Consider the following 24201-nt stretch of genomic DNA (forward strand, 5'->3'; position numbering starts at 1 on the left):
TGCGGAGCGAGGGACAGGACCAGGGTCAGGATCTGGAAGGAGGCAGGACCCTGGCGCCCACCACGTAGGACCAACCCTCTCCTTCCCCTGAGGAGCACCCCTCCACTCTGGCTGCATCTCTCTCTGGCCTCTATTTCCCTGCCCCGTCTTGAGCCCACCGTGGGGGCCCCAGCCTTTCGCCTCTTTCTGGGAGGGTCCCCTTTCCTCTCTCTCTCTCCTGATGTAGGTGTGATTTTGGGGGGTTGTGGTAGGGAGTGTCCTGGTCTGGGTCCTCTGACACGCCCTGGGACCTGCCAGCCCTGAAGGATGACCCGTCAGCAGTTCTCAGGGCCAGTCCTTATCTCCTACTCTTCTCCTCCGAGAACCTGACTCTGCTTGGCTCAGAGGAGATAAGGCCGCTCTGCACTGCTCTGCAGCAGGAGCCGTGGCTGAGTGGGCTGCGCCTGCGGGGTGGGGCTGCGCTGCACTGTCTCCACAGCACTTCACGAGCGGTGTGACCTTGGGCCAGTTATTTAACCTCTCTGAGCCTCAGTCTTCTCATCTGTAAGATGCGGGTGAGGATCGTATCTGCCTCACAGGGCTCCTTTATGGACTAAATGCTATAACAGTGTGACGCTTAGCACAGCCTCTTGGCAAAGTGAGTCCTGAATCGACACGGGTTTTTGTTCATTGCTCTGGGTACTACTTGCCCAGCTGCCACAGCTGCCCTTTTCCAGTCTGAGCCCTCTCCCCACGGAGCTCGTCCTGTTCCACTGCCCTGGCCTGGCCCAGACTCCTTATCCAGCCCCCCTGCCCACTCCTCTGCTGGGGCCTCTCATAGGCCCAGGCCTCACCGCAGAGCTCTCCCTCATCCGAGCCATCTCCACAGTCGTCGTTGCCATCACACAGCTTGTCAGGGGGCAGGCAGACCGAGGTGTTGTTGGCACAGGGGTGTGAGGGTGGCCTGCAGGCCAGGGACTCACAGTTCTCCTCATCCGAGTTATCCTCACAGTCGCTGTCGCCATCACACACCCATGCTTTGCTGATACACCGCGCTGGGGGATGGGTAGAGCATGAGGGGCCGGGCCTGGGCAGCAGGGCTCTCTGTGCCCTTCTTCCCAGACCCAGTGGGCTTCTCTCACAGGGTCACGACTACAAGGCTTTGGGGTCCACTAGGAACCTTGAGGCTTTTTCTGTCAAATTCACATGGGCAACAAAGAAGGTAGGAATCTGTAGGAGGTGTTGAAGCTCAACACTGGTGCGGGTTTTGGTTCCCAGGGCCCTTAGGGCAGGCCCTGGCCCCTGCATACCTTCCCCCCTGCATCAATCACAAGCTTCTTCTGTGCAGCCTTTTGCCTCACAGTGTCCCCACCCCACTCCTCACAGTACAGTGCTGTCTCCCTTGCCACTGCTCTGCTCTCAACAGGGTCTCCTCCTGTCCACGTTGTTTCCCTTCAGTCCTTTTTACCAGAGTCTTTGCAGCCAAACTTGACATTGGGGTCACAGACGTGGGTCACTCCCTCACAGCTCTTCTCGTCACTGGAGTCCATGCAGTCAGTGTCCCCATCGCAGCGCCACCGCAGGGGGATGCACAGACCATCCAGCCGGCACTGGAACTCATCATTGTGGCAGCCGCCAGGAGGCCTTGTGGCTGCAGGGGGACAGGTGGAGGGCACGGGGGGGTTGAGGGCTCCAGGTCAGCTGTTCCCATCTCTACCTTCTCAACCCCCTCCTGCTACACCCAGCCTGGGGCTATGAGCTGAGGCAGGGATGGAGAGTTCTCTGAGTCCTGCTGACACCCCTCGAAAGCGCTAACTCAGAGTCAGGGCTATTACACCTTCCAGGACTCAGAAATCATCTCGTCTAATCTCCCTATTTTACACACGAGAGCTTGACTGGATAAGCAATTTGCTAATAAGCCAGAGCTCAAATGCCCCCACCTTAGCCTAGCCTCCGTTTCATTCATTCACTTCACAAACACTTATTGAGCAACTACTGTGTGCCAGGCACTGTTTCAGGTGCCAGCACGAACAAGACAAAGTCCTTACGCTCGTGGAGCTGAAGTCCTAGCAGGAAAGAGAAACAGTGAAGACATGACACAAAAATCCAGAATGGAACTGCAGGTAGTGATCAAGGCTATGCAGACAAAGCCAGGTCAAGGTCAGGGAGGATGGGATGCTACTTGAGACAAGACAGTCAGGAAAGGCCCTTAAGCAGGAGATGTTTGAGCCGAGGCCTGAATGACGTGAGCCATGAGATTACCTGGAGTTGCATTCCAGGAAGAGGGAACAGCTAGTGCAAAGTCTCTGAGGTAGGACCCTGCAGGGCATATTGGAAAAATGCCCAGGGCATATTTAAGGCTGCACAGTTGGAGTAGAGTGAAGGAGGAGATGAGTGGCAGGAATCCAGGTCAGATAGGTTGGGGGAGCCCTGCAGGCCATGGAGCGGGGCTCAGCAGGAATTCAAAGTGTACAGGGAGCCAGTGCAGGCTTGAGGGCAGGGCCGGGGAGAGATCTGACATGTTCTGTAGGATCACACTGGCTGCTCCGGTGAGATCTGACTCAGGAGTCTGGGGAAGGAGCGGAAGCAGCACCCGAGGCACAGGTGACTGTGCACGAGCCTCACCTTACGCTCCCGCTCCCCCTACCTGCCCCACCAGGAGCACGGTCGATGCGCTCGTCTCATGCCTGGACTTCAGCAGCAACCTCTGAGCCGAGTTTCCTTCCTCAGGGCCCCTGAACCTCTTTCCAATCTAATGCCCTTCCACGATTGTCTTCTGAAAGCATTTCCTACATCTTATCACCTTCCAGCTTTGAGATCCTTCGAAGGTCCCCAGTGCCTGACCTGCTTTCACCTGCTGTTGTAATCTGCCCCCTCCAGGCACTGCCTCATTCCCTGCTGTCCCCTCTAGTCTGAGGGGCCCCACCCAGCCCCACTGGCCCCTGCAGCAGTACTCAGTTTCACCTTCGAAGTCTTACTGCTGGGTGCTCCAGGCCACTCCCACCCTCCATCTAAAGACCCTTCCTCTAGTTACCGGGGGTAAGCGGGGGAAGGATAAAATGGAAGACTGGGATTGACACCTACACACTACTATATGTAAAATAGATGACTAATAAGAACCTACTATATAGTACAGGGAACTCTAATCAATACTCTGTAATGGCCTATATGGGAAAAGAATCTAAACAAGAGTGGATCTATGTATATGTATAGCAGATTCACTTTGCTGTACACCTGAAACTAACACAACATTGTAAATCAACTATACTCCAATAAAAAAAAAAAAAAAAAAAAAAAGACCCTCTCTCTTGTCCATTTACCCACAGCCTAATCCCTCTTCGGGGCCCAGTTTAAATCCCACCTCCGCCGGAATGGTCCCAGACCATTCCAGCTCACAACCATAGTTAACAATGGTTAACTACCAATCATGACATCCCTGCTCCCACGGGCCAGGCCCCCGCACATCTCCTCTCACTTCACAGAGGAGGAAGCCAAGGCTCAGAGGAAGCAACTTGTCCGAGTTCGCCCAGCTTGTGAGGGGCAGAGAGCTCTTCCCACCTCACCACATCACGGGGCTCCAGGGGTCCTCTTCTCAGAATCCCAAGGCACTATTACCCGTCCCACTCACCCGACCCTTCTCAGAGACGGCCCTCGAGGCTCAGTGACTGTTTCCTGGGCCTCGGGAGACCCTCCCCATCCTGCCTCTTAGTGCTGGGCCTGCAGTGGGTACTCAGTGCTTTCAGTACTGTCCCCACTATGCGCACCTTAATTCTACAAGGCAGAGGTTGTAAACTGGTGGTCCAGGGGCCAGATGAGGCCTACAGAGAGATTTTGGTCTGCCATGTTTTTAAAACTTTTCAAATCAATTTCCAGTTGTATGGGTGGATTTGCTCTCCCTAAAAAGATGCTGAAGTCCTAACTCAGTACCTGTGAACATGACCTTATTCGGAAATAGGTCTTCCTTTGCGGACGATCAACTTAAGATGAGGTCATTAGGGTGGGCCCTAATCCAATATGACTGCGTCCTCATATAAAGAGGGAACCCGGACACAGAGACAGACACGCACCCAGCGAGAACGCCATGAAAGATGGAGGCAGGGATCGGGGTGAAGCACGCAAAAGCCGAGGAACGCCGATTGCCGTCGAACGCCAGAAGCTAGGAGAGGAGCCTGGAATAGACTCTCCTCCATAACCCTTAGAAGGCACCAACCCTGCCAACATTTGGGTCTTGGACTTCTAGCCTCCAGAACTGTGAGACAATACATTTCTGTTGTTTAAGCTACTTAGTTTGTGGTACTTTGTTACAGCAGCTCTAGGAAACGAATATACCAGTGCTTTAAAATGGGTAGATTTCACATATAAATCTGCATTTCTGACTTCTCTTGAGGTCAGGGCAATCTCGGGTCTGCATTCTTCCATGGTAACCATCGGCCAGGGATGAGAAACCAACACCCCTTGAGGAGGTCTGTGCCTTCCAGTAACCCCCGCCTCCACGGGGGATCCCACAGACGCTAGGTCCTGGAGGCCTCGGCACTGGGGACCCCACAGAACCAACCCTTCTCTCCTTTGGTCCCCACTGTGCTCATTCACCCCTACCCCTCTGAGCATCCCTTTTTCATGCTACCAGCTACCAAAAACGAGCTGTGTGCCTTCCGCGTGCCATCTCACTGAAGCCTCACATCAACACGATGATGCCCGTGCTATCATCATCCCCACCTTGCAGATGAAACTCACAGGGGCCCACGGAGATTAAATAACTTGCTCGAGGCCACCCAGATAGTAAGCTGCGGAGATGGTGCTCAAACCCAAGGCCACCCCACTGCAAAGCCTGAGATCTTAACAGTGTGTGACAATGATTTGTCGACAACCTCCCTCTCCCACAGGACTGGAAACTGCTGAAGGGTAAGAGCCACGTCTGGGTTATCTCTGGCTCCCCGATGGTGGAAACACGCAGTGGGGAGGGTGGACGGATGGTGGAATGGTCTGGTCCCCACCCCACTGGTCCCTAGGTGCCCACCCTGGTTGGTGCAGTTGGCGTGGGTCTCGTCGCTGTAGTCCCCGCAGTCGTTGTCCCCGTCGCAGGTCCAGTGCTCAGGGATGCAGCGCCCGCTGTTGCACTTGAACTGGGTGCTAGAGCAGGAGTGGCTGCAGCCGGCCTCGTCACTGTTGTCCCCACAGTCGTTGTCTGGGGGGAGGCAAGAAGGGAAGAGGAGAGCAGGGGGTCAGCAAGTGGCCTTCTCTATGACCCCAGCATGGGGCCCCCGCTCCCGCCTCCCCGTTCCCACCCTCGAGCCACCCCATCCGTCCCACTGAGAAAATAAAAAACAGAAAAGACACAGAAACTGCATAGACTGCACCATGCACCATGGCCCACGTGACGGGGGCAGGGAGAGAGGCAGGGTGGGCTCCAGAAGGGCCCTTCCCTGAGTCTCGGAAGGCTGGGGCTGGGGCTGGGACTCATTCCTCTCCCCTTTCAGCAGGGTGTGAGAACAGGGGTCCACTTGCTTTGGGGGAAAGGCAGGGATTTCTCTGGCTCTGGCGGGACAAAGGTGGGCGGAGTATAGGTGAGGCCTCTCTGCTGGGGAGGGAAGGTGTTCATCAGGCCCCGCCCTGAGCGTGGGCATCACCAGCCCCAAGCCCTGGGCTCCCGGCTCATGAGGGGCACTGCCTGAAGCTGGGAAGGCTGGGGGCGGCCCCCGCCTGAAGGCATCTGAGGGTGACTGAGCCAACGTCCTGCATTCTGGGCCTCGTGGAGAGGGGGGGCACCAGACTTCCCTTCACATTTTCAAGACGCCCGAGAAGACAGGTTTGGCCGTCCCCCTTGGGTTGTGTTCCTGCCTCTTCTCTAGCTGCCTCTGCATCGCTGACGCTCTCCTTCCCCCATGTCTTGGTCTTCTTGTCCCCGCCTCTCTGTCATCTCTCCTGTGAAAGGCTCCTTCTGCCCTCTCTGTTTTCCCTTTCACTGTTTTCTTTCTCCCTCTGTCACTTCCTCTCTCTTTTCTCTCCTTGCTTTTCCTTCACATCCTAGGAGCCCTGGGGTGGGGAGCTGCATGGGGCTCCTGGGAGGAGGCCCAAGGCCAGCTGGGGCTCTAGGGGAGATGGTGCATGTGCTTCTATGCACTGACCGGCAGGCTCAGGACAGGTCTTTTCATCAGAGCCGTCCCCACAATCCTTCTCTGAAACACAGAAACCGCCAAGGCAACCATTGGCACACGAGACACGGCAAAGATGAGGGGCAACATGGGGCTGACCCAATACATCCTCACACACATTAGCCAGGGCTCGAGCCACTGCTGCAACACGTCACAACACCACACCAGACACGACCAGAGCCCCAAGACAGCACAGACACAACAGTCCACTGGCCCCCACGGCTGACATCACCTGGTCCAGGGTTGACTGCCAGGTGGGCTCCCGAGTCTGGAGCCAGAGCCTGGAGGGACCCCAGGAGACGGGGTTTGCAGGGAGAATGGCATTGGGCATGGGCTCTCCTTGCTCATCTCTCCCTGGCCCCTGAGCCTCTGCCAGAGGATGGGCAGCTCAGGCCCTGCCCGGGGAGGAATGGCACTGACAGGTGATGGGCGGGGTATCCCCTGGGTCCATCTTGGTTCCCCCACAGTGTTTCTAGCTTGTCCTTATTTCTCCTGGACAACCCAGGGGGACTTCTGTGAACTGGAGGAAGGCCCCGGCTTGATTCTAAAACCCCTTCACCTGCCACCCAGGTCCTGGCTGTGGCTTCTAGCTTTCCTAGGAATCAGGGCAGGTGAAGGGAAACAAGCTCTTACCATTGTCACATCTCCAGTTGATGTTGATGCATCTGCCGTTGTTGCAGGTAAACTGAGTCAGGGGGAAGCAGGTGGGATAGGCTGTCAGGGAGAAAGAGTAGCTGAGTAGGGTCCTCAAGATTATTTAGCATCATAGCACCAAGCAGGTGGGCGCTGGGTCCTTCCCATAACCGGCAGCCCTCAGCCCAGCCAGATGGGGGAGTGAAGGCTAAGTGGAGGTGCCTTGGCCTGGAACTCTGCCCATTCACTCCTACCCCTCTAAGCATCCTTTTTTTTAAGCAATTAATTACCAAACGCAGGCCATGCGCCGAGTGCTCTCCGCGCATGATCTCACTGAACCCCTACATCAGTGCTGTGACGTGGATGCCAGTATTATCCCCACTCTGCAGATGAAACTCACAGGGGCCCACGGAGGTCGAGCAACTTGCCCAAGGCCACCCAGGTACTAAGGTGCAGGGACTCTCCAGCACCCCCGCCCCAGGGCACGCTCTCGTGGGCCCTCCCTCCCCGTGCCAGCCTGGCCTTCCTGCTGTCTTGCTCACCACACGAGGCTGACTCATCGGAGCGGTCCCCACAATCGTCATCCAGGTCGCACGTCCAGGAGATGGGGATGCAGCGGCCACTGGCACAGGAGAACTGGTTGGGTGGGCAGGTGCGAGCTGGGGACAGGGATGGGCGTGAGTGCTCACAGCTGAGTCCCCTCTTTAATTTCACTTGCTTTGCTATTATTCTCTGCCTCTCTGGAAGTCTCCGCAAGGACCTCAAAGCTATTCTTCTTAGAGACATCATTCAAAATCACCTACGTGGTCTCACACCGGACGCTTCACCCCGTCTCTCGAGGGGTCGCTGGTGTCCTCCAAGGAGAAGATCCATCCGCCTTGCTTGTCATCCCCAACCTAGAGCTGTGCTCTGTCCCCTGCAAGCACGGGCCTCCCAGCCAACCCTGTCCTCCCTTCCCCTCTGCCCTGGGTGCCCCGTGCTCCTGTCTCTCCCTGAGGCCCCTCTGTCTTCCCAAGCCTGGCTCCCCCGCCTGCCCTGCCCCGGTGACTGAGGGGTGCCGGTGTGGTCACGCCCCTCCCACACCTGAGCAAGTGGCATTGGACTCGTCTTCGCTGTTCCCGCAGTCATTGTCCCCGTCACAGAGCCAGCGGTTGGGGATGCAACGGTTGTTCTCGCACTTGAACCGGTCCGAGGGGCAGGTGTGCTGATCTGAGGAGGGAGAGGTCAGGGGTCAGCCGGAGGGAGGGGCCCCCAGCTCTCCAGCTGTTGCCCAAGGGCCGGCTGTGCAGCAGGGACTCACGGCAGAGGGCAGGGGCCTCGTCGCTGTTGTCCAGGCAGTCGTTGTCCCCGTCGCACTTCCAGCGTTCCTGGATGCAGCGGCTGTTTGAGCAGGCGAACTCGCCTGGCTGGCACTGGGGTGGGGGCACGTAGGACGGGTTCGCTGTGGGTACCACGAGGCGTGAGGGGGAAAGTCAGACCCAGGTCATGGACAGGTGCCGAGCCCCCTGTCCTCTGTTGGCTTGTTTTATGATTTTAAAATAATATACACAGTCATCTTTCCTAGTGCATAGTTCTTCGTGAAGAAATTATCTGGGTGGAAACTGCAACTCTTTCTCAGGCCACAAGGGTGATGTTTGCTCTGCTGCTTCCAGTACCGCAATGTGGTCTGAAAATAAAGGAGCTTCCAAGAGAGCCTAGAGCCCCCCATCCTTTTGTCCCCACCGAGCAGCCCGCCCCTTGCCCCTCTCTGCCATCTCCATGAACTGCCCCTTGGAAGTCATCTCCAGGACCCTCGGCCCCTGCTCTGGTCCCTGGACTTTTTCCTGCCTTTGGCTATCAGCGGTGAAATCACTTCGTCCTTTGTGTTTGCACAGGGTAAGCTCAGGAAGCCCAGGACGCCCATGTCAGTCCCTGGCCCTGGCCCCCGCTGCTCTGTGCATGCCTTTCTGACCCATCTCTCACCCTCTCTAACCCTGTGGGTCCCAAGGACCACTGGACCTGGAGGCTGTATGTGTCCGCCTTGCTCCTCACCTGTGCTTCCAGACCATTCTCCCTCTCTCCCCTCTGAAAAATCAGTACTGACTTCCATGTTATTAGACTATATACGAACCCCTACTTCAAAGGACCCCAGGCTAGTCCCCAGCATCCTTAAGGGTTTTTAGCTCCTGGTTCAGGGTCACTTTCTCCATAATCACTCCCTCTTTATTCTTGGTGATTTCAGTGTGCACACAGGTGACTCTTCCATAATGCTGGCCCCTCAGTTTCTAAGCTCCTCTTCACCAATCCTCTTGCCCTGCACCTGGCCTCAGTCACTCACTCTTAGGTGTACACTATGGCCCACTGACCCATTTTCACTTCTGGGATTCTATCCTAAGGAAATCATCCAGAATATGGGAAGGCATGAAGCTATAAGAAATAGCAGAGCAGGTGATTAATAAACAGACTCTGGGTCAGGGTTCCTGGGTTCAAACCCCTGCTCTAACTTTGGGCCTCAATTTCTTCATCTATAAATTGGGGTAATAAAGATACCTTCCCTACAGGAATATTTTAAGGAGTAAATAAGTTACTGCATGAGGACTGCTTATAACCATGCGTAGTACATAGTCCGTGTTCAATAAATGCTGGCTGTGATTACAACAAAAAACTGGAAACAACCTAAACGTCCAACAGTAGAGAAATGGTTCAGTAAATTATGGGATGTTTACCCAATTAAATAAATGTAAAACGTTAATGGTTTTCTCTTTCCATAGCTGTCCTGCTCCTCACTTGGTTTCCCTGATTTTCATGGCTTCCCAAACCTCCCACACCCTGGTCACCCCGAAACACCCCTCCAGCCCTCAGAGCCTTCTTCTCTCACCCCACCCCTCACCTCCTGTTGCCCCCAGGGCCCTCTTTGCCTCCTTCATCTCCGACGGGGACACCGTGGCCTCCTCCTGCTGGGGTCTGCTCCCCCACCTCCCACCCCAGCTGGGCCCCTCGTACCCAAACAAGTGACACCGTCTGTGTCCAACACCTGGTCCTCAGCACAGGCACACTGGCGGCTCCCAGGGGTGGCCAGGCACAGGCTGCTGCAGCCGCCATTGTTCACCCGGCATTTGTTGGTACCCACTGTGAAGGAGGGGTCACGGGTGGGAGGAGGAAGGACGGGGAGGACAGGGGATGGGTTTCAGCAGGGTCAGGAAAGGCCAGAGAGGGGAGATGAGAGGCCGGGGGAGGAGACGCATTAAAAGGATGAGACAGAAAGAGGAAATACGGAGGGGTTGAAGAAGAGGAGATGCAGTCATGGGGCAGGGGGGAGATAGGGAACACAGAAGGTCAAATTGGGGTGGGGGCCTCTCTTCTCGAGAGTCTCCAAAGTTAGTGCCCTCACCCCCCGATCTAGGTCCCACCCCAGACCCAAGTCCCAGCCCAGGGGTACCTTGCTGCTGCTGGGCATCATACATGCGGATCTCAAAAATGGGGGGCCGCTCGCTGCGCAGAAGGGTCACGATGGGGGGCGTGCCTCCTGTGCCCCGTTCCAAGCGGTAGACACTGCCACTCCGGTACTCGGTCCAGAAGAGGTAGTTGCCGTGGTGACACAGGCCAAAGGCGTGGTTCAGCTCCGGACCCTCGTACACAATCTAGGAATGGAGAAGAGGTTACCAAGGAGCTGGGAGACACGTGGGGGTGCCTCAGGGAGGCCCGGGGGCGGTCAGTGTTCTGTACACTCATACGTCCATGGCCTGGCCATCAGCCTAGAAGCCCCCAGGGGTGCACGCCATGAAGTGCCAGGCCCTGAAGCCAGCAGAGCGCTGACGGGGGGCTTTGCCCGCAGTCCTCTCTCGGGCCGATTCGTGTTCATTCATGTCCCTCCAACACAGGCGCACGCGCGCACGCACGCGCACACACAGAGTAGCGAGCAGACAGCCAGGATCCATACATTCGCTTCTTCACCCACCACACGTTTGCCAGGATCTGTTAAGGCAGCACTAAGAAATGGAAAAGACGCGAGCCCTTCGCTAGAGCTGCCTGTCGTCTCAGGAAAGGCACACAAGGCTGTCCACGGCGGAGAGGGGTCTGGAGACGACACCCCAGAGGAGGCGGCCCGCCCCGAGTGCTGTGCCAGCTGAGGAGGAGCTGGGTGGAGGCAGAAGAATCTGCATGAGCAGCAGCAAAGAGGGCAGCACCTTGACGTGTGCTGGACTTGAAAGCTGTCTAGTGCTGCTGTTCCAAGTGCCGGGATGCAGGGAGCAGAGGGTGAAAGAGGACCACAGAGACGGTCAGGGGCCACACCATAAAGGGCCTTACACACCATGAAAGAGCTTGGTCCACACCAAGCTTGCACGGGGCTCATGAATGAAGACGTAGCCCCCGGAATGAACGAGCGTGCGCCTACACCGTCTCCAGGCACCTCGCACCTGTACAGGGGCACACAGTGCAGGCACACGCCAGTGTGTGCTGCCTGTACGTGCACAGCCAGGCAGAGGCGCACACGACGTGTATGCTCAGGTGTTCACACAGGCGGTCAGGCCCACAGACCACGTGCATGGTCACAGAGATACTCTGATAGAAGCGAATCCTCGAACAACGTAAGACATAGGCACACAAGCACACAGAGGGACACACCCACAGGCTCACAGGTAAACACACGTGAAGCACACAGGCCCGGACACACACAGACGCCCACACATTCAGACACACAGCCTCACCGCACAGAAATGTGGTCCAGCAATGCACACACGGACACCCACACACAGGCGCACGCCTGCCCACCTTCCGGTCCGTGCCATTGAGCAGGATGGTCTCGATGCGATCATAGAAAGCGTCCACCCAGTAGAGGCGCCCAGCTGGGATGTCCAGGCTCAGCCCATTGGGCCAAAGTACTGTCTTGGAGGTGACAAAGATGTCTCGGTGTGAGCCGTCCATCCAGGCCCTCTCCAGCCGCCCTCGCCGACTGTCCTTGGGGTCCTCCTCCCAGTCAGTCCAGTACATCCACCTGTGGGCAGCTACTGGTCAGCACCACATAGCCACCCCTGCCATCAACATCCCCCCCTGTGATCCCAATCCAGACGGGCATCCCAGAGCTTCTCACGGGGGTCTTCCTGCCCTGCTCACCCTCAGCCCACATATTTCATTCATTCATTCCTCCACTCAACAAATATTTGTTGAATGCCTACTGAGCTGGGCACAGTTCTGGCGCTGGAGGACCCAGCAGAGACCAAGGCAGCCAAAGCCCCTGCTCTCGTACGGATATGTCCCACCCAGGACACAGACAAGACACAAGTCAGTCGAGAGGGTCACACACAACACAGAGCAATAGGAGTCAGGAGGGACTCGAAGCAGGGGCACGGCATGGAGAGTGCCCGGGCAGCCGGTGGGGAAGCCCTCTCTGAGGAAGTGGCATTTGAGCTGAGATGTGAATGCTGAGAAGAAGCCACATATGCAAATACTTGGGAGCCCCAGGCAGAGGAACTCCAAGAGCAAAAGCCCTGAGGTAGGAAGAGCTGGAGTGCTGGTTTAAGGAACAGACAGCAGGCAGTGGGGACAGAACTTGCAAATGCAGGATGTGAGGTGCAGATGAGGTCAAACGAGCTGCAGGCAGACCCTGTAGGACCCCGGGGCTGAGAAGGGCAAGGGGAGCCGGGGGGGGCCCGCTGGGAGTGACAGGACCAGATTTCTATGTATGTGTTCAGAGCATCGCTCCCATTGCCCTGTAGGTGGGGACACCTTTTCCCCTTTCAGCCCAATTCTCACCGAAGCATCCCACCTCGGCTGCCCTCCCCTGTCCACTCTCTCTCTTATCCCCCAGTCCTGAGGCCCATGCAGTCCCTGGCTCCTCCCCTCCCAAGGCGGTGGGAGGACTCACCCATTGAGCGGATCCACCACAATGGCCCTGGGGTGTGTCATTTTGCCCTCGATTAAGGTCTTGCGGGTCTGAGCAGCCTTCTCCAGCCTGGCCACACTGATGGTCTTCTTGGGCCCATCATCCGTCCAATACAAATTGTCCCCCATCCAGTCCACAGCTACTCCCTCCACATTGTGTATGCCTGCAGTGGGCGGGGCGGAGCAAGGAGGGAGAGCCTCAAAGGAGGCTCAAATCTGCCGGCCTCTGGCTCTTAAGATACCTGCACCTTGGAGCACTTGGCTAGTGGGGAATGCAGGGAGACTCCTGTGCCCTAGACAGTGGCCGGGATGGGATGGAATGAGAGGTTGGAGGAAGGAGCCTGGGAGGTCGTTTGTGCTGCCACATCTGTGTTGAGTCGGGGTCTCTCAAAGCTGCACATGGCAGGGCTTCCCTGGTGGCGCAGTGGTTGAGAGTCCGCCTGCCGATGCAGGGGACACAGGTTCATGCCCCGGTCCGGGAGGATCCCACATGCCGCGGAGCGGCTGGGCCCGTGAGCCATGGCCGCTGAGCCTGCACGTCCGGAGCCTGTGCTCCGTAACGGGAGAGGCCACAACAGTGAGAGGCCCGCGTACCGCAAAAAAAAAAAGCTGCACATGGCAGCAAGAAAACCTACGTGGCGCACGTGGGCTCACTTGAGAAGGCACGTCAGGGCCTGAGCTGGGGTGGACAGCTGAAGCAATAGGCATGTGGCTCTGGGCACAAGTGCGACGCCACATCCCAGGCCTAAAACTCCTGAGCTAACAAAATGAGTAAGTTAGGGAGTGATTTTTCACTTAGCCACAGGCTTCATCTCAAGCTAAATAGCATCCCTGGTATAGGGAACCCCAGTCCTTTCCTGATGAGGAGTTACTTTTGATTTCCCCGAAGTCTTATGATTGCTGACGGCTGAGGTTCTCTGAGCCGAGGTGGGGGATGGAGAGCAGGCCAAGGGGTGGTAACCAGCACCAGCCAGACTGACTGGTTAGGAAGCCCTGTCCTGGGGGCCCGAGTGCACATTTGGGAGCTCCTAACACCCGGGAGGCATGGTGCAGCGCTCGGAGGCTCAGAGCCTCCACGCCGATGGATACTCAGAAGACAGTGCACTGCGGACCTGCTGGGGCAGCTCAGAGGGAAAAACTGGATTCCATTCACAAAACACAATTTTCTCAGGACATGTAAGCATGCAGCTCTTGGCGGCCGTGAAGTCTGGCTGCACAGACCCTGTGTGTACACACGTGTGCCGGTGTGTCTGCGCCGATTCAGAGCCTCAGGCCTCTCCCCGGCTGTGCGCCGCGTGAAGCTCCGGGGCTCAGAGCCAACGGCAGAGAGACCCTGAGTTTCCCCAAGGCTGGCAAGGACGGCCCACACGGCCTTAGCCATCCATCCTCCGGCCTCTTCCCGGCTCAGCCAGGAAGGGGGTCACCCAGGGGTCAATCTGTCTATCCCCTCATCTCCATGCCAACCAGCCCAGCTAGCCAGTCAGCTGGGGACTCTCCACGCTGGAAGGGCACCAGGAGAGAGACGCCCAGGCCCCCAATCACTTCCTGCCTCAGGTGGGCACGTGCCTTGGGGGTCCCATCCACACACCGCCCACTTTGGGGCCCTTACCATCCTTCAGGATGGTCTCCCGCTCAGTGCCATCGATCTTCTGGCGGCCGATGAGGTAGCTGGTGGTGTCGGCAAAGTAGATGAAGCCGGTCTCAGCATGGAAGTCCAGGGCCCGGGGGTTCATGAGGTTCTCGATGGGGATCATGTGCTCGTCGGGGACCTTGGCCCCCATATCCATGCCCCGGATGATGCCTGGCCGGCCCTTGCCATACACGAGGAATAGCTCGTGTTCCGGCTCTAAGGCAGGCACAAGGAGGGGCACAAAGTCAGACACACACACACACACACACACACACACACACACACACACACGCGACCACCACCCAGCCAACGCCCCGGCTGTACTGGGTCAAGGGTGTGGGGACGGCAGGGGGTCTGAACCACATGGACAGACACATAGCATGTAAGGTCCAGGGAACAACGCCCTGGGGGTTTTTCCTATGCACCCTAGGGGTGAGAAATGGGGTGGAAGTAGCATGTCTTCAGTAAGTGCCCTCTGTTGAGTAGTGAAATTAGCGGCCCAAATATGTTGGAATCAGGTCCCTTTTGACCACTTCCTCTGTTCATCCTAGTCTAAGCCATGTCACTTCTTGCCTACGCCGCAAAACAGCGTCCTGCCACTTCCCTGCTGCCCATCCTCCGCCCAGCAGCTAGCGTGATCATTTCTACAAACGTGACTCAAATCTGTTAAGCCACCCAGAGCTTCTCATTCCAGTTAGAATATAATCCAACACCCTTCCTCATCTCCCCTCACTCACGCGCTGCCCCGCTCCCGTCCCCCTGCCGCCTCTCTGCTCTCCGGCCCGCCAAGCTCACGCTGGCCTCTGAGCCTGGGCGCTACAGATTCCCTCTGCCAGAAACGCTCTCCTTTCAGGTACATGATTCTCATGATTCACTTCCTCATTTCACAGCGCGCTTGACGTTACTATCGCCTCCGCAGAGAAGCCTTCCCTGACTGTCGTCTAAACTGGAGCCTTCGCTGTCATTAACTCTAAGCTGCACTTTATTTTCTTCCTAACACCTACCCTCACCGCAAGTTATTTATGTGTTTGTCTGCCTCCCCTTCCAGACTATAAGCTCCATGAGGCCAGAGACAACGTCTATCTTGTTTACTGCTGAACCCTCACTGCCAGGACAGTGCCAGACATAGTGTGCGCTCACTAGATACTTGTTGAATGAAGGAAGGAATGAAGGGATGAATGGGCCAGTTGACAGCGTTCTCCGGAGCCTGAGTGGGGGAGCGGGATAAGCCCTGCTCTCGGATGGGAGTGCAAGTCGCATCCCTGTCCCTCACCAGGGCGAAACTTTGGGTAAGCCCCTACCATCTTTCTGCATCTCAGACAGATGCAGCTGGGCTGTGGGAGGCGGGTAAGGACCCCTCCCGTCCCACCCCAGCAGGCACACAAGCCCTTCCCTGTCACTCACTCTTGCACGACTTCCCATCACTGCCCAGGCTGAAGCCGGAGCGGCAGCGGCAGGTCCGCGCCTTGTGACTGTTGGCCAGCAGACAGATGTCGGAGCAGCCTCCCGGCTTCCCATACTGGTCATTCTCGCAGGCGTGGCTCCTCACTGGGGCAGGATGGAGAGCTGGTCAGGACCCCTCGAAGCCCCTGTGCCCAGGCCTTGAGAAGGCTTCCTGCAGTCTGACCACTCTCCCTCCTGCTAAGGTCTTTGTGCCTGTTGCCCCCTCTGGGGATTCGGAAGCCACGGGACTGGCATTCCTCTGCTCTGACACCACCCAGCCTTCAGACTCTTGGGTGGGGACCTCTGTGGTCAGGGGACAGAGTCACACTGTTGCCCACAGCCAGGCACTTCTACTCTAGACCAGCCAGGGAACTGGGAGGGGTGATCTACGTCCTGAGCAGAATAGGGGCAAGGGGCTCCCTGGGGGTGGGATCTGGAGGCTGACGGGCAGGAAGGGGCGGCGGGGGAAGCAGACGGTGGAGAGGAGGTAGTCTGGGGTGGATGGCTAGGAGAAGCACTCATGCCACAAGAGAATCAGGGGTGTCCCTGGCGGGGCTGTGGAACCCCGCTCACCTCGGGGCTGACGCCGCTGGTGGTAGATGTGGAGGGCACCTCCCTTGTCCACACGGGTGACGACCTGGTAGTCGGTGCTGTTGAAGCGGTTCACGCGGATCACGCTCGTCTTCTGCTGGGCGTTGGCGTTGTCTGAGTTGGTGGCGTAGAGATAATTCTCAAACACGGTCAGGCCATACAGGTGCTCGATCTGAGGTGGGCAGGCAGGAACGGTCAACATGAGGAGAAGAGAATCCTCCCTCTGCCCCTGGTGAGCCCCTCAGCTTCTCTTCCAGACTCCATAACTTGCATCCCCAAACTCACTCCACGGTTGTCTGACTCCGTGCTTTACTCCTGTCTCCTCTGGACTATCCTGTTCTTGAGATATGCTTGTCAAGTCCCATCCATCCTTCACAGAGCATCTCTTTGAAGGGCTTCTGGAACCTTCTAACCAGAGAGGACAGTCTCTCCTTCCACACTCCATTTCTGGCTGTAATCCACTGTCTGGTGATCTGTGGGTTTACTCTACCCACTCCGCTCAAACCCCTTGAGGGCAGGAACCATGTCCCTCTCAGAACCAGGCACATATTCAATGATGGGATGATTTTGCACTGAAGTAGAGTTGGGCCCTACACTCTGTCCACAGGGAACATGCTTAGCCCGCCTCTAGCTCCCAGCTTTTGGGAAGGTTGAGAGAACAGACTGGCCCCAAGCAAGCCTGATAACAGCCTCTGCTACCTGCATAATGTATCTAAGGTAACCAACTGTCCCAGTTTGTCCAAGACTGGCCCAGGGGACTTTCAGGGCTGACACTGGGACAGTCTCAGGCAAATCGGGATGGAGGGTCCCCCTAATTATCCCAGAAGAGAGGTGTCATCTCTGAACTGGAAGGGCTTCTGGACTAGGTTCAAGTGCTATTTCCCAGCTGTGTAACCTCAAGCAAATCACTTAACCTCTTTGAATCCTGCCTTTTTTCAGCCGCCAAAAGGGAACTGAGACACCTGACTGCTCATTTTCCAGGGGCTTGTTGTAAGAACCCAACTCAAATGAGAAAAGGGAAGTAAAAGGTGGTCTCTAAAATGACTGTGGCCGTCCGAGCGGAAGCCATGTTCTGTCCTTTCCCCCAGATGCTCGTGCCCACCCCCTCCCTACCAGAGGGCTCAGGGCAACCACGCTCCCATTCTGTCCCCCGCCCTCCCAAGAGGCCCAGAGAAGGGTTTCCCGGCCGAGACTTCCTCCTCACCAGGATGCCCTGGATGATGGTCTGCCGGCCCTTGCCCTCGTAGTCCACCACCTCAATGTAGTCCAGGTAGGCATCGGCCCAGTAGACGAGGCGGCTGACCAGGTCCAGCGTGATGCCGTGAGGAAACACAATCTTGCTGTCGACCAGCTTGGTGCGGTTCTGCCCGTCCATATCACAGCGCTCCACTTTGGGGATCTGCCCGTAGTCAGTGAAGAACACCTTCCTGTGAGCAGATGGCATGTTAAATGGGGTCTGGACACCGGGCACCCTCCCTTCTACCACAGCCTCTGCCTCCCTGTTCCAGGGCCAGTGCCCCTGCCTGCCCCGCTCACCCCATGGCAGGGTCCAGTGCAATGCCCTTGGGGTTGTAGAGCTCCAGGTCTAGCAAAGTGACGCACGTGTCCCCGTTTCGGTTGCAGACAAAGATCCTATCATCGATGTCGTCCACAAAGTAGAAGTTGCCTGTCAGCCAGTCGACGGCCATCTGTTCCACGTCTGGAGAGTGTGAATGAAAGGGCTATGGGGGAGGTCCTCCCACAGACATGCCCACCCTCTGCTGGTGCAGAACCTACCGTGGGAAGCCCACCCCCTCTGGGGTGCCCTCCTCCACCACCCATGCCACGGCTGTCTCTCCTCCCTGAGCTCTTACGGGAGCTACTGGCAGCGGCACGTTTTGCCTTGTGCTCTTGGCCGCCCTTCACCAACAGGGTCTCTCCAAAGAGAAGTCTCTGAGTATCCTCCCACACCGCCCTGCTCCCCATGCCGAGCTCAGGGCGGGCACACAGGGGCACTGGATGATTGGTGGCTGGTTGGCTGACGGACAGGTTTCCCAACTCTAGCCCCTGCTTGAATGGGACCAACTTCTTGGGGTTCCAAAAGGCAGTGAGGATAGGTCTACTAGCTCATTCCAGAATTTTTTAAATCTGTTTTTACTTTAGATAAGAGCACTCAGGCTAATACAACATCACACATCTCTGCTTTTGGCTGGACTTTCATCATCTTTGTATGGTAAGTCGAGTTATATCACACTAGCTAGGAGCACGGACTGGAAGCTATACGCGCTGCATGACTTTTAAAAGTGGAAAAGCAGGGTATCCATCAATAAATCCGCTCTGAGAGAAGAGAATGTCCAAATAAGGGGCCCGCAGAGATGGAAAAGGGAAGGTCCATGGTGGCAAAAGGTTGGAACCAGTGGCATGGGCCAAACTTCCTGTATTCACTCCCATTCCCCTGTTTCTTCAATGTCCCTATTGCTCAATTTCCTCCAGTCCTCGGAAGGGTGGGAAGGAGCAGGGAATAAGATATACGGCTGGAGGGCTTCCCTGGTGACGCAGTGGTTGAGAGTCCGCCTGCCGACGCAGGGGACGCGGGTTCGTGCCCTGGTCCGGGAGGATCCCACATGCCGCGGAGCGGCTGGGCCCGTGAGCCATGGCCGCTGGGCCTGCACGTCGGAGCCTGTGCTCCGCAACGGGAGAGGCCACAACGGTGAGAGGCCCGCGTACCGCAAAAAAAAAAAAAAAAAAAAAAAGATATAGGGCTGGAGGAGAGAGTGCAGAGGAGGAGAGCCATCAAAGGACTCTGAAGGTAAACTGAGGCATGGCTCAGAAAGAAGGGGAGCTTCAGAAGGGTGGGAGTGGGGGAAGAGGATGGAGACCAGGTGCCCATACTCAGTCTATGGCAAAAAGGGCCTAAGAGATCAGGGGTGGGGCAAGGGCAGCAGGAAGTCTAGGAGGCAGGAAGTCTGGAGACGGGACCCCTGCTGGCCTCCTGGGGGGCGGTGTGGCTCCCTCTCTCCAGGACCCACTGGCTCCCATCCACCCACTGCCCCCTCCAACTACCACTATCAGAGGTGATACCTCTTGCAAGCAGGGATGTTTCCAAGACAATGACTCCCTGGGACCCCTGCCTTGCACTCCACTTCCACCAATTTCCTCAGCAGGTAAAGGAGTCTTTGGACCACCTGTCTCTGGCTGAAACTTTTTTATTTATTTATTTTTTACTGAAATCCCCACTAGCCACACTCAACCTGGTAAGGATTATTCAATCCCTACACGGCTACAGGTATAATGACTAGGCTTTCTGCTCAGCCCTCCCTAATCCTCCCCCCTCCCTCACAGGGATTCAGGGGCTGTTTCCTAACAGTGGGTAGGGGTGGGGGGCACAGGGAACAGGAACACGGCTCCCAGGGAACTTGGCCAGGCCCTGACACTGACTCACAGTCACAGGACTTAGGCTGAGGGAGGAAGGGAAAGAGCCAGTCTGAGACTCTCACCAAACTAGTTTCCTCTTCAGGTCCCCCCTGTTGAACCCCACCCCAAGATGCCTGGAGAAAGAGGTCACAGGGATGAGGTGTTACCCCTGTGACTGCTGATGTGTCCCTAAACCCAGCAACTCTCTCCTCGGAGCCCCAGTACTGTCCCCTCCTGACAAGGTCAAAGAGAGGGGGCAGAGCAGCCTGGGCGCGTGGATCCCAGGCCGGGGAGGAAGAGGGCCCAGTGCAGGGGTTAGGCGAGCAAACTACCCCACACTGTGACCACAGAGAAAACAGATGAAAATGAACGCTGCTGGACCCCATCCAGAGGAAACCAAGGTCCCAAGCTGGGGCCGGGGTGGGGGGGGCGCGGGGGGGAGGGGTGGACCCTGCCGCAGTCCCAGGCAGCCAGCAGGGTGGGTGAAAGGCAAACAGGGCTGTGTGCCCTTTACTTGGTGGGCACGGTGGGGGTCTGGGGGATGCTGGCATGCAGACGAACCTCATCACTCAAAGCTGTTTTCCCAGCACCAGCTGGGGCAGCTGCGTCCTTCTCTCCAACTTCCTGAGGCTTCCCTGAGTCACTGCCCAGCTCCAAGGCTGGCAACACCCTTCCCCTGCTCCCCGATCCACCCTCCCTCGGCAAGAGGGGAGGAGGAAGAAACCTGAAGGGATCTGATGCCCCCCCATCCCAGATGCAGTTCCACGTCCTCCCCTGCAGCCTCAGGATGGCTGACCTTCGAGCCTCCCTGCTGGCCTGGGAAGGAAGGCAGAGGGATCGTCCGGCTCTCAGATGTTTACCCTTGGCTCGTCTCCTCTTCCACCTCCCAAAGGCCAGGCAGGGCCCCACTCAGCAGGCCGGTGAGGAGTTGGCAAGAACTGGAGTCCCCAGCCCGGCCTGGGCTCCCCTTTGGTATTTTTGCAGCTGGAGACTATTAGTTGCAAGCGAAAATCCTTTGTTATCCAACCCCTCCACCACATTATCTTCCTCTCTTCTCAAGTCCAGACTCCTCTGCACACCCCACCACATACACTCACACACATGCACACACTCACACGCACACACACGCTGGGCCACTCTTCCCATTCCAAGTGTAGTGAGACGGGCTCAGATCGGGAGAGGGCACCTTCCCTCCCGGGCTCCCTGCAGGCAGTGTCTGGGCCACTGCCCCCTGTCCCGGGGCGTGGAGGGGGCAACTGGAGTCCTGGGCTTCGGCCTGCAGGACCTGACATTCTGTCTCCACACACCCAGAGGGCAGCTGGCCCCTCGTGGCCCAGCCTTCTCGGGACTGATCCACCTCACAGCACCCTCCACAAGGGCTCTATGGCCAAAGGCCCCAGAGATCCTGAAGACGGGAGAATCCTGTAAACCCAAGGGGTGGGATGCTGTGTGGTGATGGGAGGAGTGTGGGGCTGGTCTGGAGGCTGAGGGGTTAGGGATCCCAGGGTAGAGAAGGAGGCCAGGAAGCTGGGAGGGTAATAAGACAGAGGATAGACCACAGCCTGCCTGCGATATCACAAAGGACTTTCAGTTCCAGGCCCCAGAATAGACCTGGGCTGTGTGTTTGTAACTGCTGAGCCCTCCCTGTGCCCCAACGCTGATGCTCAGCGCTCGGCACTCGCCACCACTCCAGCTTTCCTCGACGTCGCCCTCCTTCACGTCATTCAAGAGGCGTCTCCCTAAACTGGTGGCTGCTTTTCCAAAAACAACAGCCCCAGCCCATTCCCAAGAAGACCCTAACTTCAGCCGCAGGATTCTAGTCACTCTTCCTAAAATAATTCTGGGGAAGAAGGAGAGTCTCTATGCCTTGAGGAAATATCCCCCAACACATCCATACACCTAAAGATTGCAGAATAGGGTACCAGGTCCCTGGACGAGGAAGGAAAATCCCATTTCCACCTTAACTGCATCCCCAGTGAAGACACCGAGTTCTTGCCCTTATTCCAGAAAACTTCCCTGCCTCTCCCATCACTCTGCTCTGCCCTGGGCCCAGACAGCCTCCAGACACTGACAGCCTGGGTGTGAATCCTAGTTCTGTCACCTTCCAACTGTGGAACTATGGGCAAGTCACTTGATGTCTCTGAGTCTCGGTCTGCGGATCTGGGATGGGATGGTACATTAACAGCACTTAGCACGGGGCCTGGCCCATGATAAACGCTCCACAAATGGGAGCTGTTGTTCATACCACTGCACGATCCTCCCTCACCTCAACCCCATCCTTCCTCACCTTTTCCATCTGCACCTCCAGCCAGAGCCCTGTGGCCTCCTGACTGAAGGTAGGCCCTCCAGGTGGGCAGTTTGGGGCTGACACCTACTACTTATTCTTCAAGATAGTTCAGGCCCCCAGAAGGAAAATTCCTGTATTGCAGGCTTCCATAAGTCCCTTTTATCACAGCCTGCTTACCTGATTACAAATATTGTGAGGGCAGGGCAGGTCTTTCATTTTTGTCCCTAGCACCTGACACACACGTACTGATTCATTCAGCAAATATTTGGTGAATGCCGAGTGCTCACTCTGTTGTCCTAGAGCTGGGACTTAATTTTTTCCTTCCCTTCTATTGCCAGGATCCTCCTTTTCTGGCCTGAGGATGCCTAAGACAGTGGGACAAGACGTCTGTCACGCAACGTTCTTGCTTGTCAGAGCCACTCTGGGATCTCACCCAAGGGCTGGGGGAGACGCTGGGGAGCCCGGGGCCTTTGCAGGTAGGGAGGAGACCCCCGGGCAGGCCTGGCAGAAGTTTTGCTAAATGGCACGTGCTCACACTCCTGTTTCATGCTGGGTCCTGATTTCAGCCCTTCTTGTTCCACCAGCAGGTCCGGGGATCAGCCACACTGGGTCAGCTCTGTCCCTGGGCTCCCTTCCTGCCCCGCTTGTACTTCCAGCCCCGCTCCCCTCCCCTGAGTGGCCCAGGTCCACACAGGCTCTCAGTCCTGGGTCCCGGGGATGAGATGCTTGGACTCTGCAACTCTGATTCAGAATCAGAACAAGGGTCTTCCCACTATTGAGAAATTCTTGCTGGGCTCTAAAACACATCTCTCTTGCTTAAGTTACTTCCTCTGGCTTGAAAACAGGGAGGGGGTTGTTGGGCGCAGGCTGGGTGGAGAGGCAACTTCAAGGAGACAGCGGGGGAGGAGAGGACTGGGCTGGAGCTGTGCCGGGAGACACAGGGCTGGCCTGGCCAGGAAGAGGAGAGAAGGGCCATTAAATGATTAGGAAACTTGGAATGGGAATGGGAAGCAAAAGCACCAGGATGCGGGGGGCCCAAGGCCAAGAGCAGGCTGGCGAGAGCCCCCCAATATTCTGACACCCAATGGGTGGAAAGGCCAAAGAAGCAGGTGGCCAGTTTTCATCCGTGACACTGGAAGTGTTCTGTAGGCTGGGGTGGGAGCCGAGAGGGCCTTGGGTGCCCAGCTCAGTGGGAGCATGGCTCCCCTTCCAGCAGGGAAGCCAGTTCATCAGACTCAGAGGAGATACTCTCTCTTTCTGTGCCCCTTCGCTAGACAAATCACTGCCCTATTTCCTGTTGTGATTTTAAACACACACACACACACACACACACACACACACACACACACACACGAGAGGGAGGGAAAAGTGAAGCTGGCCAGCTGGACTTGGGGACCCATTTCGCAACCTTGCAGCCTGCAGCCTAGGAGGAATTTTCTGGGCCTCCCCTCCAATCTCCTCCTTCCCCATGCAGCATGGTACAGGGAAGAAACCCTAGGACCCCCAAGGGCCCCTCCAGAGCATTCCCTCATACACAGCCCCGAATGAAGTGACTTCAGCAAACCTTATGTCCTTCAAGGCCTCTATCTGCAACCTCAGAACCTCCCCTCACCACACACACACATCTTCCCAGGGCCCCGCCCCTGCAGTCTGTGCTCTTTCTTTCTACAGCAGAAACATCCTCAAAGCTCAGGGAGGACAGGTCAGAGGAGTGAAGCCTAGACAGTGCAGGGCCGGGCTGGGCTGGGGGTGAAGCAGACTTGACCTCCAGCCCTGCCCAGGGGCGGCCCTGCAGGGGGCTGGACAGGGCCTGAGGTTCCTTGAGAGGGTGGTCAGAAGTGGGGGGTAGGGTGGGCAGGCCAGGCCTGTCGACCCCTCTGGGCCTCGGTTTCCAGAACTTCAGTCTTTTGTCTGTCACTTTCAAAATGCTTCCCATGTTTGCGCACAGCCTGCTCTACCGTTTCTTTACATCAACTCACTTTTCTTATTTTGCTGCATCCTAAACAATCTATGAAGTCGCAGGTTTGATATGCTGGTTGTAGGAGCTTCTAATGGGTATTACATAAAAACATAACTATAACAATAAAAAACGCACATCCATACACGACCTAAAAATCAAGGCATTCCGGCTTTGGGAAAGGCAGTAGTAAGCCCTGAGGGGTGGGACACGGTCTTCCCTGAGGGTCTCCTGGCTCACCCCATCATGTTCTCTAGTCATGGGATCAGAGTCC

General features: G+C 56.8%; 1 protein-coding gene across 1 annotated transcript in view; it reads right to left on the reverse strand.

Annotated features, from left to right (window-relative positions):
• Positions 1 to 24201, reverse strand: part of LRP1 (LDL receptor related protein 1) — a 78909-nt gene that overhangs the window by 36112 nt on the left and 18596 nt on the right. The window contains exons 7-22 of the mRNA XM_079936706.1: positions 17827 to 17989; positions 17495 to 17717; positions 16273 to 16462; positions 15661 to 15804; positions 14236 to 14472; positions 12610 to 12790; positions 11517 to 11739; positions 10183 to 10384; positions 9747 to 9872; positions 8065 to 8205; positions 7848 to 7973; positions 7307 to 7423; positions 6765 to 6845; positions 4997 to 5164; positions 1448 to 1630; positions 834 to 1034 (exon numbers count right to left, since the gene is read on the reverse strand). Of these exons, the coding sequence (XP_079792832.1) occupies positions 834 to 1034; positions 1448 to 1630; positions 4997 to 5164; positions 6765 to 6845; positions 7307 to 7423; positions 7848 to 7973; positions 8065 to 8205; positions 9747 to 9872; positions 10183 to 10384; positions 11517 to 11739; positions 12610 to 12790; positions 14236 to 14472; positions 15661 to 15804; positions 16273 to 16462; positions 17495 to 17717; positions 17827 to 17989 (2706 nt within the window). The remainder of the gene's footprint in view (positions 1 to 833; positions 1035 to 1447; positions 1631 to 4996; positions 5165 to 6764; positions 6846 to 7306; positions 7424 to 7847; positions 7974 to 8064; positions 8206 to 9746; positions 9873 to 10182; positions 10385 to 11516; positions 11740 to 12609; positions 12791 to 14235; positions 14473 to 15660; positions 15805 to 16272; positions 16463 to 17494; positions 17718 to 17826; positions 17990 to 24201) is intronic.

Source organism: Stenella coeruleoalba, assembly GCF_951394435.1.
Source record: "Stenella coeruleoalba genome assembly, chromosome: 11".
Classification (NCBI taxonomy): Eukaryota; Metazoa; Chordata; class Mammalia; order Artiodactyla; family Delphinidae; genus Stenella; species Stenella coeruleoalba.